Source organism: Macaca thibetana, chromosome 1, assembly GCF_024542745.1.
Source record: "Macaca thibetana thibetana isolate TM-01 chromosome 1, ASM2454274v1, whole genome shotgun sequence".
NCBI lineage: Eukaryota > Metazoa > Chordata > Mammalia > Primates > Cercopithecidae > Macaca > Macaca thibetana.
The window spans coordinates 202,339,493-202,356,372 of NC_065578.1; the positions used below are offsets into that span (position 1 = coordinate 202,339,493).

The window sequence follows — 16,880 nt, forward strand, 5'->3', positions numbered from 1 at the left end:
ATACTCAGTTACTGCCAAACCTAGAAGCTTGTTTGTTTTGTTTCCTCTCATAATGTATAGATAGAATCATCCAACACTGACGACCCACAAACTTCATCACAAATACTATATGCTACTAAGTCGGCAGGTGCAATTACTCACTCTCCCAGAAATGTCCAGTCCCGAAAGCAGCAAGGTCCCACTGTGCATAAGTTAGAAGAAGTCTGCCAACCTAGGTCAGCATTTTTCACCATTTTTAGCCTTAAAAGCTTATTTAATATGGGAAATTGACATCTCCTTAATCTAAAGTTGGTAATTTACCATCTACACTTTAATGAATGGAATAGGACTGACTGGCCATATTTTATTTTGCATTTCTATTCCCCATCCTCCCACCAAAAATCAGCTTTAACTAGATGCAACATGAAAGCTTTCAGGGAGGCAGCTTTTCAGAGCCACTCACCCAATACCATAAGCTTGTCTGGAAAGCCTTGCCAACGCTTCCATTTTGCCCAAGGGCTGTGCAAGCGCCCCCCAGGACAGAGCCCACCCCTCCTGCTAGGAGCCATCACCTCCCACAAACCTGCAGAGGGGACCACACCAAGACTGCAAAGCAGGCTTCGGGAAGTGGCTTAAGCTAGCTTTCACTAACACGAGCCCCTTTTTCTCTTTTGCGTTCAACTGCAATCATCTCCACAGGCTTCCTGACACCAGCAGAGGCCCATCAGAGACACAAATAGCATTTTTAAAATGGCTTTATTAAAGGCTACGAGTATAAAATATGACTAAGTTACAAGTCGTCAGTAAGAATTTATTATTTTTGAAAAGGTTAATTAAAGAAAGGGAGACCCAAAGAAAGTGAGGCTGTTCCTGACATCCACATAGAGGGTGCGGCTCAGACAGGTGACGGACCCCCACTGTTCCCAGTGGGGCTGCACCCCCAAACCCAGGGGGCCAAGGGAGGGGCCCCCAGATGAAACAGAGGCTGGTTGCTGATTTCTTGGGGGAACTTTTGTAAAAATGAAGACGCTGAATCCTTGAGCTGAATCCCAGGTGCAGAGACCGGGGGGAGGTGGAGAATCCAAAATCATGCTCAGGCTTCTCCTGAAAAGTGTGTATTTTCTAAAAAATAAATATAAACTCCTGGATTTAGAAACTCCCTCCTGATGCATGGGAGGAAAAACATGGCAAATGCAGAGCTAAGAAACCATCTTTGCATAGACTTTGCCCAAGGTGCAGAGGAAGATCTGCCGGTCAGGCAGGATGAAGACGCACACACGAGCCTGTGTCCTCCGGGCCGTCCCTTCTTCAAAAAGCAGAGCAAAGCAATACAACTTGAGGACTCCCTCCAAGATTTCCTAATTTTTGATTTACATTTAATCTCAGGAGGCTATTCCATTAAGAAACATTGTTATTAGAGTTAACATTGCTAGGTGCTGGGCCCCAGTCGGTACTGAGTGAGGCAGAAGCTTTCAATAATATCCACAGCCCTCGGCACCAAGAAGAACTTGGAGAGAATATTGGGCTTTATGAGAAAGGGGGAAAGAAATTAGAATTTCTGGCCGGGTGTGGTGGCTTACGCCTGTAATCCCAGCACTTTGGGAGGCTGAGGTGGGCGGATCACGAGGTCAGGAGATGAGACCATCCTGGCCAACATGGTGAAACCCCATCTCGACTAAAAAAAAAAAAAAAAAAAAAATTAGCCAGGCGTGGTGGTGGGCACCTGTAGTCCCAGCTACTCGGGAGGCTGAGGCAGGACAATGGTGTGAACCCAGGAGGTGGAGCTTGCAGTGAGCCGAGATTGCGCCACTGTACTCCAGCCTGGGTGACAGAGCGAGACTCTGTCTCAAAAAAAGAAAAAAAAAAATCAGAATTTCTTCCAAGAGAAGAGGCAGATAACCTTGGCCTAGTGTCTAAGACACAGGTCTTTCTTCTGTGCTACAACAACACTACAGAATACAAACGCATACATATACATTTGCTACCATAGATTCTGCAACAGCCCCGTGCTCTCCAGGCAGAAGGTGGAGGCAGGTGGCCGCTGATTCCGAGGATCCCTGTGTGAACGGTGCCGTTAGCCCCAAGGGGAGCTGGCGCCTGCTCAGGCTGTGCCAGCTGGGATTTCTAAGCTCCTTTCCCCTCACCACCGTGCTGAAACCTTTTTTGCCTCGCATATATCGACTATAATTAAATGGTACAGAAAGAACCATATTTGAAAAGTTACAGTAAATCACTGAAGGAGAAAGATAAAATACACCTCAAGGAGCCAAATGAGGTTTAGGGACATAAAGCAATTGGCAAGAACCAAACCAAATGTTGGCTATGCCACAGCTTTGGCAGAAACTTTCCTGGAGGTGATGAGGGGTTGAGGTGAGTTGCGATGTGCTTTATTTTGGAGCCAGATAAAATATTCTGGAAATCATTTCAGAAGGTCCTATGAAACACACATTTAAAAAAAAAAAACACACTTTGGTATTGAAACCAAGCGCTCACTGGCCGGGGTCGCCGAGATTAAGGCTTCAGGTGAGAACGCAGTGATGGCGACGTGGAGATGGCGCCATACCGGGCTTGAGGCTCTGCTTGGATGCCTCCTGCAGGTCACACAGCTCCAGGGCCACGGGGCAGGGCAGCCTGTGAGTGCAGCAGCTTCCCTAGGGGAGGTGGGCCACCTTGTACCACTGGGCAGCCTCGGCGTCTGCACCAGCTCCAAGAGATACTGCTGCTATGACACCACGCAGGTCTCCACGGGTGCTGCTGAGGTGATCGCGAACTCCACTCTTCTGCTTCTGGTGGTGGTCGGGGCTGGGGAAGGTCCGACATGATGCAGCCTGGCTAGCCCTTAGAAAAAGAATGCCCACTGCTCCTACCAGTCCCACGCTGGAAGACTTGAACACAACTAAGCAGAAGAGCCCTGCCCTCCAGCCACGCCTGCCATCTGCCCTGACTCCTGCAGGTGCCCAGTCCGGGGAACAACCAACAGGTCACATAAGCAACAAGAACTTCCAAGAGGAAACGGATACAAAACCAAAGAAAGTGGTAGCCCCACTGCTGATCATCTAGATACAAAATAATGAAAAGTTAATACAAAACTCTTTAAACATGCAACTCTTTTTAAAAACAACGATCCATACTCTGAATACGTATCAGGGCAGCTTAAAGACTACGCTGCCACATACCCACAGTCTGTTCCCTGGAAATGGCGTGAAAGTGGAGGGTGGCACATGATGTGAGAGACGTGGCTTCCGCCAGAGAAGTCCCGGACAGCTGCGAGCGCTGGCTAAGAAGGTCTCTGGGGGCCAATCTTTCCGGGGTCACGGCCAGCACGCTGATGTCATGGCTGATAACATGACCCTCAATCACCCCTCAAAAGGAACCCATATGTTAAAAAGGGGAGGGGGGGGGAAATAATGGAGAGGGAGATGGAAATCACTTTTACGATTTTTGTGACTTGGTGGAAATACATCCTTTGAGGAGGTGGAAAATTGGGTGGAGCTGGGAACAGAAGTTTTATTTACAAGATCTCCTGAATTATTAACAGACCTTAAAAATTCCAAATGTAAAACTTCTGTTATCAAATCACTGAAAATAGCATCTATATCTGGTTCTACCAAAAAAGAAAAAATCTGCAATATTGACCAGTTTCCAAATGATTAAGAAAAGAGTGTCAAGAAACCAGGAAAATACATAGGAAAAGGTGGCCCTTTTTATCCTCCTCCACCACACCACTTTGGAAAACATTTTAGGGTTCTTCATGGCATTTTTCTAATACATTTTACCAATTGTCCAGAAAATCAAATCCCGTCTTCAAGACGACATTACTTGAGCTGACCTGTAGAAGGGACAAAAACATGGAAGACAGACGTGAGCCTTTTTTTTTCAGTTATGCATAATCTAAAAACAGCATCTCATTTAAAACGACCCAGATAAAAGAGCCTACTTCTGTCTCAGAGGTTCCCTGACCTCCATTTATCTCAGTGCTTGAAATCAGAAGATTAAATAAAGTTCAATGCAATCTACGCTCTGCCGCCATCCAACACTAACCCCTCTTCAACCCCAGGCGCGTCTGGGAGCAGCTTACAGACCTTACAGAGAAAAGAACAATGTCTCTGTATTTTTCTATAAATCTTTTATGTTTCTGAATGACAGCCATGTTTAAATGTATTCATCCTAAATAAGAGAACAATTAATAAAGATATTCCTTCAAATATAAAACAAACATCACATGCAAACACAACAGAAAAGAACTTGCAAAGTTGAGAAAGTAAACAAAGCATGGAAAGAATGTGAAGCTTATTTCTTTCAGATCTTGTGAAAGGTTATGAGGTGATTTTCCCAAACTCCAGGCTCAGCCTCCGGGGCTCAACTGATCCTCTCGCCTCGGCCTCCCACATAGCTGGGACTACAGGCATGCACCAGGTGTGCACCACAAGGCCTGGTTTAATTTCATTCTTCTTTCAGGGGAAAGGGCTTGACTGACAGGTCCCCTCTTGTGAGCACAGGCTGTCTCAAGCTGCTGCTGTTTTCATAAACCTTCTGACTGGCTTCCACTCAGCAGCCCGTTTCCAATGTCCCTTTCCTCCAGCCTAACACCGGCAGACATTTACCTGGTGCGCTGAGGTCCTCTTGAGCAAAGAAACCTTGACTCTCCGCCCTCCAAGTGGCCGGCAGGCAGAAAATGCATACATGGCGGCAAGAGCAGGCAATGGCCTAAGGGGCTTGCCCTTGACACCTGTCTCAGGCCCAGTTTGGCTGCATGTGAGACTGGTGCAGAGTGAGGCAAAACATGCAGAATGGAAGAGGTGCAATCCAGTTTTCCTTATTCTGGTTTCCTTCCAGTTTCTTAAATGCAGTGGCATTTCACTGTGCTTTACTCTCAGAAATCTGTTCTCTCAAAGGAATTTCATGTGCTGTCTCCTACTCCACTGCCCACACAGAAACACGTTCCTGCTTCTCTTTAGAGTAGGGACTATCACCTATTTTATGGAAATCCGTCCTTCAGAGGAAGCCCCCAGTGCAGAGTCTCAGAGAAGAGTGCTGGTTAGGGAGGCAGCGAACACAGCCTGTCTGTAAGGAGGAGCTGATGGGCAGGAGGATGTAGACAGAAAACAGAACAGAGAGATGGGCAGGTACTGGAGGAGGCAGGAAACGAGAGGGCTGAAAGCACTGGCTTAAGAAGGTGCAGAAACATGAAGAGGAGCACAGGTTGGAGCGCTGATGGGGAGCCGAGGTGGGGAGAAGGTACTAGCACTGCTGGATCCTCCCTCCTCAGGAGGACAGCACGTCCAGCCATCTGCCGAGGGAGGCATGGAAGCACTGGAAACCCGCTCTGGGTGACATTCAATGTTATCAGTGATGATCTCAACTCAACAACAAAATAACCAAAAATTTAAAAATGGGCAAGGGACCATTGGACATTTCTCCAAAGAAGATACACAGATGGCCAATCAGCACATGAAATGAGGCTCAACACCACTCATGATCAGGGACAGGCAAGTCTAAACCACAGCGAGACACCACCTCAAACCCCTTCGCATGGCGCTAGCAAAGACACAGAAAATAACAAGTTTGCAAGGGAGTGGAGAAACTCGAACCCATGTTGATGGGAATGTAAAATGGTGCAGCTGCTGTGGCGAATAGGATGCAGGTTCTTCAAAAAAGTAGAAATAGAACCACCATGTGATCCAGCAATTCCACATCTGGGTATGCACCCAGGAGAAGGGAAAGCGGGGGCTGGAAGACATATTCGTACATACGCGTTCACAGCAGCAGTATTCCTAACAGACCACAATAGCCAACCTAAGTGTCTGTCGACGGATGGGTGGATACACAAAATGTGGTCTAAGCACACAATGGAATATTAGCCTTAGAAGGAAATTCTACACATGCTACAAAATGAATGAACCTTGAAGACACCACACTAAGTAAAATAAGTCAGTCACGAAAGGGTAAATACTATATGGTGTTACTTATATGAGGTACCTAGAGGAGTCAAATTCACAGAAACAGAAAGTGGAATGGCGCTTGCTAGGAGCTTGCGGGGGAGGGAGGAACGGGATGTTGGTGTTGAACGGGTCCAGAGCTTTAGTTGTGCAGGCTGAAAGGAGTTCTGGAGATGGATGGTAGTGATGGTTACACAGCATTGAGAACGTACTCAAATGCCACCAAATTTATACTGTAAAATGGTTAAAATGGTAAATTTTATCATAATAATATTTTATATTAATATTTTATCATAATATTTATCATAATAAAAAAACTTTTAAAATTCAGTATGTGGAACCAGCCCAAATGCCCACCAATCAATGAGTGGCTAAAGACACTGTGGTATATATATATATGATGGAATACTACTCAGCCATAAAAAGGAATGAATTAATGGCATTTGCAGCAACCTGGATGGGATTGGAGACTATTATTCTAATAATAAGTGAAGTAACTTAGGAATGGAAAACCAAACATCATATGCTCTCACTCATAAGTGGGAGCCAAGCTATGAGGATGTGAAGGCATAGGAATGACACAATGGACTTTGGGGACTCGGGGAAAAGGTGGGAGAAGGGTGTGGGATAAAAGACTACAAACTGGGTTCAGTGTACACTGCTTGGGTGATGGGTGCACCAAAATCTCACAAATCACTACTAAAAAACTTATGTAACCAAATACCACTTGTTCCCCAAAAACCTATGGAAATAAAAAATCTTAAAAATAAAAAAAAAAAGAATAGTAACCACAAGAACCAAGGAGTCTCAAGGGCCACAGGAGGCCAGGTGGGGCTAACATGGAGGAAACTGCATCCTGGGCTCACTCCTCAGCAAGGCAGCCAGGAGTCCAGCAAGGCCCACAGAGGGGCAAGACCCAGTATGGCCTCCCAAGTGTGCCTGCCCGCCGTGCCAGCAGGCAGCTCCCCTGGCCCAAATCCTAAAGAACAGACCATTGCCTCTATGGATAGCTCCCAAAAAGAAGGCCTAACACAGCCTTGAGCTGTGACAGCCCTGGGCGTAGCACCTTCCGGGGGCCTCTTCTGATAGCAGCCCCCACACCCGGGAAAGCGCAGTGGGCCACAGAATCCACTAACTGGCACACAAATCAGGGCGCCCAGATCAACTCGCAAAACTTGTCTTGTTGCATATGTGTTGGTGGTTCAGCACGCTGAGCCTAGGCCTCCTCTGAGGAAGAGGCAGGGGAAGGAGGATGGAGGGGGGAGAGGAAAAAGAGCATGGGCACCTGTGGCCTGCCTGCTTTGTGGGGGACCCTCTCAGTCCCCATGGAAGAAGGTATAACCCTGCCTGAGAACACGTTAGTGCAGGCCACCCACCTGTGCAAACTTGGGTTCCAAGAACAGGGTGTCTTCCCCGTCGTCCTGCCTGATGTCAGGAGATGGCAGCTTCCCCTCGAGCTGGGAGGGGGCGGCCTCCTGCAGCGTGCTGCCGAAGGCCTGGATGGGCTGGGCTCTCTCGCGTTCGGTGCTCACGTTGGGAAGGGGACGCTGCTCCTGACGGAGGGTGCTGGGCCTTTCCATCTTGGCCTCCCTGTCCTTCGGGGCAGGTTCCTGCCGGTAGCAGGGAGGCAAGACCTTCTCCCCCTTCTCCATGGACTTGATCTGGCTAGGGGTCAGCGACTGGAACTCGGCCTCAGGCCCCTCCCCTCGGGACCTCTCGGCATTGATCTTCCAGAAGGATGCTTCCTCCTCCTTCCTGGTGGGGCCCAGGGCGTCCAGGCTGGAGGACCTGCTGCCTTGGGAGGACTTGAGGGCCTGGGAGCCCTGGGAAGCTTTGGACAGGGGTCTGGGCTCGCTGGCGGTGGTGCCGTTGCTCGGCTCCTGGATGGATAGGGCGGAGATACTGAACTCCATCTGACTCTAGGGTGGGATGTGAGAAAGGAGAGAAAAAAGAAAGTGATACTGAGAATCGACCATTACAGGTGTGCCAGCTCACGTACCCCCTCCTCAGCATGCGGACACATGCCAGCCACACACGAGTTGTTGCCCATGTGCTGGAACTGTCTGTCCTGAGTGGTGGGTATGGTCAGGACTTCCATTGCACACCTGAAATGCATCAGAAGCTTAAATGCCAAGGCCGGATGACAGAGTGTGGGTGGGGGTCCCCTCCCAAAGCTCATGCTGAACTGTAATCCCCAGTGCTGGAGGTGGGGCCTGGTGGGAGGTGTCTGGATCATGTGGCGGATGCTGTCTTCATGAGAGTGAGTTCCCATGAGATCTGGTCATTTAAAAGAGTGTGGCACCTCCCCCTGCCTCTCTCCCTCTTGCTTCTGCTCTACCATTTGAGATACCTGCTCTCCTCTGCCTTCCACCATGAGCCACAGCCCCCTGAGGCCTCCTCAGAAGCCAAGCAGATGCCGAGGCCATGTTTCCTGTGCAGCCCGCTAAACTGTGAGCCAATTAAACTTCTTCTCTTTATCAACTACCCAGTCTCAGGCATTTCTTCAAAGCAACACAAGAACACACTAATACACCCCCTCATGCACTATGCTACATGCAGCTCAAGGCATCTGAGTATTACCGATGAGTAAGGGCTCTCTGCTTGGTAAACAGGGCACCCGCCTGTCTCCTCCAGCGTGGTTCTAGCACCTTCCTGGCAGGTGACAACCCTCACTGGGAGGATTATGAGGAAAGGTGCACACTGCAACAAAAGGCCACTCCGCAGCCAGGGTCAGAACCCAGCCTCAGATCACAAACACCCAGAGGGCAGGGCCCAGGACCCATCACAGCCCATGCCCCACATCTGAGCACCCACAAAATGCTTTCCTTGATCTGGATGCTGCTAACCACAGTGATCTCTAAAAATGATACTGCTGAGCTGTTTTGACCACCAAAATCATTACACGGCAACCTAAACCACCTCTTTGGAGTAGAATGTTGTCTTCCAAGCTCTGCAGAACAAGCCATTTGTAATCTCAATTATTTCTAAAATCAGTTTTGAAGACTTCTCTCTTCCCTCACCATTTCTACTCCCTCATACTTCCCTGCCTCTTTCTAAAATAAATTAATATGCCAGATGTGGTGACTCACGCCTGTAATCCTAGCACTTTGGGAGGCTAAGGATAGAAAATCGCTTGTGTCCAGTTCAAGACCAGCCTGGGCAACAAGTGAGACCCCTTCTCTGCTAAAATTTTTTTTTAAAAATTGCCATGGTGACACATGCCTGTGGTCCCCAGCTACTCAGTTGGCTGAGGTGGGAGGATTGCTTGAGCCTGGGAGGCCAAGGCTGCAGTGAGCCACAATTGCACCACTGCATTCCAGCCTGGGCAACAGAGCAAGATCCTGTCTCAAAAAATATATTAAAAATAGGCCGGGCACGATATGGCTCACGCCTGTAATCCCAGCACTTAGGGAGGCCGAGGCGGGTGGATCATCTGAGGTCAGGAGTTCGAGACCAGCCTGACCAACATGGAGAAACCCCGTCTCTACTAAAAATACAAAATTAGCCAGGCATGGTGGCGCATGCCTGTAATCCCAGCTACTCAGGAAGGCTGAGGCAGGAGAATCGCTTGAACCCAGGAGGCAGAGGTTGTGGTGAGCCAAGATTGCGCCATTGCACTCCAGCCTGTGCAACAAGAGTGAAACTCCATCTCAAATAAAAAAAAAGAAAGAAAGAAAAAAGAAAATATATACTAAAAATAAATAAACAAAAGTAATAAAACTACATGACAAAAAGTTTGGGAAATAGAAAAAAGAAGAAGAATCAGTCACAATCCTTCCCTCCTCCCATAATCACTACTGCTTTTTGTTATTTCTATGTAACCATTTTCATATATGTGTTTTATGAGGCTGTAGTTCTGCTGGGCATGTGATTTGGGGTATTGCTTTTCCACTTAATCATAAGCATCATCCATGTTGTTTATAGTCATTATAACCATTATTTTTAATGGCTGTAAAAATATTTCAGTAGCTGTCACACCACCTACTTAACCATTTTCTTATTATCAGACAATTTGCTATTTCTAGGCCTTATTGTTATAATTAAGGTTGCCATAAACATCTTCATGCATACAATCTCTTCCTCATTTGGGGTTAAATTTTTAGACAGATTTCTAGAAGTGAAATATCAAAATACAAACAATTTAAACCTTTCCTTTTTATGGTTTTGGATGCATACTATCAAATCTGCTTTCTAGCGGCTGCCCCAATTTCTAATGCCACCAGATGTACATCACAGTAGCATTTTCAGTCACTGAGTATAATAATTTGAAACTGCCTGTGCTAACTTAAGATACACAACATGGTTCTTCGTGCCTTTCATGCACAGTCTTCCACATAATCAATGGTCTGTTCAGTTCTTTAGGTCTCTGCAGACAGCAGCACTCTCCCAGGATTCTTGTCAACAGGCAGGGGCGTATTTGTCAGGGCACGGATGGAAATACTGCTTTTCCTGTGTGAACTGCAGGCCCTGAACAGAGAGAGCTGCACACGCTCTCTTGAGTCTAAGACTTCTAAAACCCCAGCTTCTGACGGCCAGACGTCTTCCCCCCAGGCTTGGGAGATGAGATCATGAGGCCATGAAGAATTCAACTTTAAAACGCAAGCCTAGGCTGCCCTGAAGCTCAATGTTATTGGAAAGAAAACCCAAGGGCCGGGCGCGGTGGCTCACGCCTGTAATCTCAGCACTTTGGGAGGCCAAGGCGGGCAGATCACGAGGTCAGAAGTTTGAGACCAGTCTGACCAACATGGTGAAACCCTGTCTCTACTAAAAATACAAAAATTAGGCGGGCATGGTATGCACGCCTGTAATCCCAGCCACTCAGGAGGCTGAGGCAGGAGAATCGCTTGAACTCAGGAGGCAGAGGTTGCAGTGAGCCAAGACCGTGCCACTGCACTCCAACCTGGGCGACAGCCATCAAAGCACTGGTTCTTCCAGGAGCTCTGGTTAAAGACAATGTAGATTACTCAGTGTGCCTGATGTGTCAGGAATGTTGTTTCTAAATTATTTTCATTCTACAAATGAGAAAATGGAGAATTGTCCTAGGTCACCAGCCCAATAGGAGATCGGCAGCTGGGATTTCAACCTGGATCGAGAGATTCCAAGCCTGAATCCATGGCTGGGCATCCTGCATTACAAAATAACACCAGGTACGACACCCATGGAAGCCACCAGGAGCAGTGGACACAGTAGGATTTCTTTATGTATGTGTGTGATCTAATTTGATTTTAAAGGACTGTTTCTGAGTGATGCATTCTGAATACTCTGCGTATTTCCAAATTCCACAACAGAATACAGAAAAACTGTGGGATAGAGATGACGGTTTCTTGAAATAGGCGAATCACTAAAAATGGCTCAGAAGTGGGGCCCAGCTCAGGGGACAGAGTTGACTTTGATCTGGAAATTGTAGTGTAAGGACAGCACTTAAAACTGAGCACTTCATCAAACCCCAGGCTTTTTTAGGATCAGCAATTTCTCCCATGGGTGTCTTTGCTCAGAAGCCTCTAGAAGGTGAGACAGAACTTCCTGTGTACGTGGAGGGCAGCAGTGGGCAGAGCCAGGGATGCTGGGGGGAGACGCCCATCACAGTGGTTCCTGGGCTGCTGCAGGGGTGCTGCGGGAAGGGAACCAGGCAGCACTTAGCTGGGTGTGACCTCCTCAAACAGAATGACAGAGGTTGCTCCCATCCCTGCTTGGGTAACAGGAGACCTGGAAACCTGGCAACAGCTCTTCAGAGGAGGGTGTCATCTGGCTAGAGGAGACGGCTTTGCTGGCAGAAGCAGCTACCTAGTTTAGGGGGTCTGGAGGTGACTATGGGGAAGACAAGAACTTAGAGAAGAAAAAAGTTCCAATGCATTTGCTTCTAAGTCTTTTTCCCTATGTATGTGTATGCTGTTCATAATTTTGCAAATAACATATAACCACAATCTCCTTTAACGAAACAGCCCTGATGATCTCATGAGGACAGGGAGTAGAAGAAATAGATACTGCAGGCTAGGAAGGGTGTGTGGGTAGGAAGGGGATGAAGAGAGGTTGGTTAAGGAGATAGAAGGAGTAAGCGTTTGCTCTAGTGTTCAATAGCAGAGAGGGGTGACTATAGTGAAGTGTGCTGTGTATTTTGAAATAGCTATAAGAGAGGATGTAAAATGCTCCCAACACACAGAAATGATAAATACTCGAAGTGATGGATGCCCCAAATTCCCCAATGTGAACATACAGTCTATGATTTCACGAAATATCACATGTACCCCATCAATATTTCAAACAACTATATATCAAAAAAAAAAAAAAAAACCTGCCCTCATCCATCACCCTGCTGGGTGCTAGGCCTCTTCCCCACTGCTTTCCCCAAAGGAAACGGGTTTGTCATCTAGAATTTCTAGACACAAACCTCTTGGGGTAGGGGAAGAATCTTTTTTCCTGTCTAGATCAACTCTGCTCAGCTCAAAAACTCCAGGAACTATAATAAAAACAGACTCTAGCAGGGCCAGGTGGGGGCCCCAGGGAGATGAAGCCCATCTCTCAGGTACTGCAGCCCATCCCGCCCAGGGACCTCATTCTACCCGGGCGGGACCTGTCCTGGTGTCTGTGCACGCAGCACCAGGACAGAGCGAAAAGTGGCTCCAAGCTCATTTTCAAAGACACATCGACATGCAGGCCACAGGAAGGCAGAGCCCCTTTTGCCATTTCAAAGTAAGTTTTACTGCTTTTTGTTTCGGTGACTCCACACTGTTGGCCGTTCCCCGTCTTCCAGTCCAGGGCACGTCCTAGACTTTCCTAGAACAAAAATCCGTTTTCTACAGGTGTGGAAAGAGCTGGGCTCTTGAGAAAGGAGGTCATGTCAGCCCTCTCCCACGGCACTGAGCAACAGGGAGCCAGGGCTGGCGGGAGGATGAGGCTCATGAAGGGGAGGAACCCATGGGCCACGGAACGCCAACTCATGGGCACTGGCCACAGACAGAAAGCCGGGGTTTGGGGATTCAACTTAGTGGGACAGGGGAGATAGGAGAGCCCACAAGGAAACCGTCCCTCCTAACAGCAACACTGACAGCCCAGCCTCAATGTCCCAAGTGCCCACGGAGGCTCTGCTGGGCGGACTCCCTCCAGCCAGGCCAGGGCTGGGCATCAGTCGTCCCATGCGGGGAGCTGGGTCTCAGTTGGCCATGTCTGTTCTAAAAACAGAAGGACCACAACTGAGCCCAGTGTCTATTTTTAACGTCCCACTCACTGAAGAGGAATGTGTAATATTTCAGTAAAAGACGAGGGCAGGCTGCCAAAACTAACTGTTTGGCTTGGCAGCCTTGGCCAGATCTAAATTGTTGAGACAAAGGCTACAGAAGCCTTGTCAGAAAAGATCACCATTTAATGGAGCAGATCCTAATACATTCACCAACCACTTAACACCGATTCTTGCCACCTCCCCTCCAAAGAGGGAAGAGGAGGAAGATGAGTGGGAGGACACTCAAAACCTTCAAATCACAAATTCAGTAGAAGTGGCAGCTGGCAGGGACAAACCCAGGGGCCCAAAGAGACGGGGCAATGAATGTAAGCAAACAAACACCCGCCCCGTCAGGCTCTAAGGCAACAAACACCAGCCAGGGAGAACTCAGCGGAGGCCCAACAGGGCATGGGTGCAGAGGTGCACCAGGCCCCAGGGATGTCAAGGTTAAGGGACAAATAACTGTGTCTGCCATTCTGGGCTCATCATCTCACAGGGACGAAGATGCACCAACAAGGAATTCATCAGCACGATCCCTGTTTTTCCTCTATCACAGTGCTTCCTAACGGTAACAAGGAAGAGGGCAACTCTGGAAGCTGCACAGGGGTGAAGGGCCCAGCCCTGGGCTTACGACTGCCTGGTTCACATCCTCACTTTATGCCTTGCTTTCCTCATCTGTAAAGTGGATTGTTGTGAGGATTACATGCTGCAATGCAGGGAGGGTGCTCAGCACACACCAGGCACGTGGTGAGATTCCTGATTGGGACAAGTGTGAAAAGAGGCTTTGTGCTGAGTCTGGAGGGCAGGTGGGGCCTTCTCAGGTGGATGGGCGTCAGGGGACTAAGCAAAACACTGAGGTTCAAGGGAACATAGTCTCTGAGGTGGGCGAGAACAGAGCCTGTGGGATGGCAGTGCAGGGTGAGGGCAGGGCTGAGCGAGTGACACCACCCCACATACATGGAGAGCAGGGAAAGGTCGAGAGCAGAGGCCCACAGGGGTCCACTGTTGTCTCGGGAAGGGGTGAGGCACAGCCCAGAGGAAGGGCAGGAGGAAGGGAGGGGACTGCTGGGCAGAGATGGGGGTCTCGGTGAGGAGCGCAGAGACCAAGCTGCGGGTGGGTGGGTGCCACCCCAGGGTGCCCTGCCTCTCAGAAACCTTGTGACTGGTAGTGAGGAGGAACCACCGAGCAGAGCCAGTGAATCCTCTATGTCCAGGAACATCCTGCTGAAACAGCCCTTCTGTCCCACCATGGGCAGCAAAGCCCTGCAAGCCACAGATAGACCCAAGCTCCAGTTGCTCTTCGTCCACTCGACCTGCCAGGCACCTGACCCCCTGCATCCCGGTGTCCTGACCCACAGCGTGAACAGGGACACCAGCCTCCCGAGAGTGAAAGAATTCAAAGTGCACACACATCCCTATCATGGGCACAGCACGGAGGAAGGGCCTGTGCTCATAAATGTTTACATGTCTTCCCGAGGAGGGCTCTGGAAGGCTTCCCTACTCTGGGAATGATCTATACTGGCCCCCTGAGATCTTTTGATATCCACCAAATCAAGAAACCGATCCCCAGCCCAACCTACTTACTGTCCTAATAGGCAGCTGGACATCAGGTGAAGGAATGGGGTAGCCAGAAAGGAGAAGCAGACAGACAGCTTGGAGGAGGGGCAAGGCTGGGGACAGGGTCAAAACGCCCAGCCAACCAAGAGCCCAGCCAACCAAGAGCCCAGCCAACCAAGAGCCCAGCCAGCCAAGAGCCCAGCCAACCAAGGCTGGGGATGGGGTCCCAAGAGCCCAGCCAACTTTGAGACAGGGCCTGACCTGCCCCAAAGGCATTTTCTCCTCTGAATTCTCCAGCCCAGGCCGCCTGGGGAATGTAAAGAATCCTCTCTCCACTCCCTGCCTCCTCATCCCGTCTGAAGCCTTCTAAGTGCTGAGTTTTTTCCTCTCAAAACAGCAGTAGCATGAGATAGTAATGCACCATTAGGTCCCCACTGGCCCCCTCTCCACCTGCACGCCTGTCAAGCTGATCGATGAGTGGAAAAGATGACAATCACGACCACCCCCACCACTTCTGGGACCGGCAGGCCTCCCTTCCACGATGGAAGAAGTCTGGGCAACAGAGGCACCACAGCCAGCATCAGCCTCAGAGGAGGCAACTGAGGCATGGGGGACAGGCTGGAAAATGAGGCAGGCGCACAGCTGCTACAGTGAGGCCACAGTGAGCTCTCATGATCAAAGCTGTGTTGCATGGGGGCAGCGACCACCAGTCCCAAGCACAACTGCAGCTCATTCTGTGGAGGTGGAACGGTCATGGGCTGGCCAAGAGAAAGGAACCCATACGGAGGTGCAAAAGTTGGGTGAGAAACCAAAAATCCCTGTGATTCTTAATTCTGCCCATGGCCGTGACCTTGGGTCAGGCTTACCTTTGTGTAGGTAGGTTTGTCAGAGGATGGAGAAGTCAGAGCTGGGCACTCTGCTGGCATCCGTTAAATGCCTATTGAACTGAATAGCTGAAGGAGGGCATGAGGTTACATCTACCCAACATGTGTACAAATATGGGTTAAATGAATGGGGAAAATGACTGGAGTGACTTGGTGGCTATAGCTTTTGTCCTAAGTGAGATTTGCCACCAAACATAGCTGTCCACTCACTGAGCTGTTTTTCGAGCACAGAAGTGGCATATGCTCAACTCTGGGCCTGCGGCATAATGTCTGACATAAACAGGGTACACAATAAATGTCTACTGGAAAAAAAAATCAATGAATGATTTCAGAGACAGAAAATAGATGGTGGCTGCCGCAGGCTAGTGGGAGTCGGGGGAAGTCATTCTCTAGTGGGAACAGAGTTTCAGTTTTGTGAGATGAGTTCTGGAGGTGTGGATTAATCATTCCACGATGTGTACACATATCAAAACATCTTGTTATACATCATAAATATATATAATTTTTCATTTGTCAATTAAAAATAATAATTTTAGAAAAGAGTTCTCAAGATGGATGATGATGTTTGCACAGAAATGTGAACGTACTTAATGCCACCAGACTATACACTTAAACATGATTAAGATGGGAAATTTTATGTTGTGTGTATTTTGCCACAATTAAAAATAAAACTTAAAAAAAATCGATGAGTGATTAATTAAAAATGGAAAGAAGTAACCAAGGTTAAGCATGGAATGAATGACATAGCTACTAGGGCATGGAATCTTAGATTTAAAATGGGTGCAAACTCACCGCAGCTCTTCTATCAAGAGGTGCAATCTCTTCCCTCACACATTGAATCTGGCCTGGCTTGTGCCTTGATTTGACCAGCAGAACAGAGCAGAAGTGATACTATGCAATTGCCCAGCCTAAGCTTCAAAAAGAGTCCTCGTACACTTCTGTTCCTGCACACGAATCTCTCCACCTCTGTGTGAAGAAGTCCAGGCTGGCTGCTGGAGACATGTGGCCCAGCTAACACCCAGCACCAACCAGACACATGAGCAAGGTTCTCAGAGCATCGAGTTCCCATCAGGAGATCAGATGACACATGAGTGATCCCAAGCAAGGCCGACAGAAGAACAGTCCAGCTGAGCCCTGCTCCAACCACTGACCCACACAATCATCAACACATAAAATGCTGCTTCAAGCCATTAAGTTTGTTATGCATCTATAGAGAACTGATAGAGTTAGGAAGGCATCAATTGAGAGGTAACAAGAAATGGGTCCAAGTCTCCCTCCATTCCTGCAACTGGAGATTGAGGGGTC

At 48.6% G+C, this 16,880-nt stretch overlaps 1 protein-coding gene across 3 annotated transcripts in view; it reads right to left on the bottom strand.

Moving 5' to 3' along the window:
• Positions 1-716: 716 nt before the first annotated feature.
• Positions 717-16,880, bottom strand: part of C1H1orf198 (chromosome 1 C1orf198 homolog) — a 31,365-nt gene continuing 15,201 nt past the window's right edge. The window contains exons 3-5 of one of the 3 annotated variants that reach the window (XR_007721490.1): positions 7,295-7,837; positions 3,156-3,808; positions 717-2,817 (exon numbers count right to left, since the gene is read on the bottom strand). Coding sequence is in view for 2 of the 3 variants with exons in the window: in XM_050769300.1 (XP_050625257.1) it covers positions 3,752-3,808; positions 7,295-7,837 (600 nt within the window). In the remaining variant the exon portion in view is untranslated. Of the gene's footprint in view, positions 3,809-7,294; positions 7,838-16,880 lie in introns of all 3 variants that reach the window. The other 2 variants (XM_050769313.1, XM_050769300.1) reach the window with 2 other exon arrangements.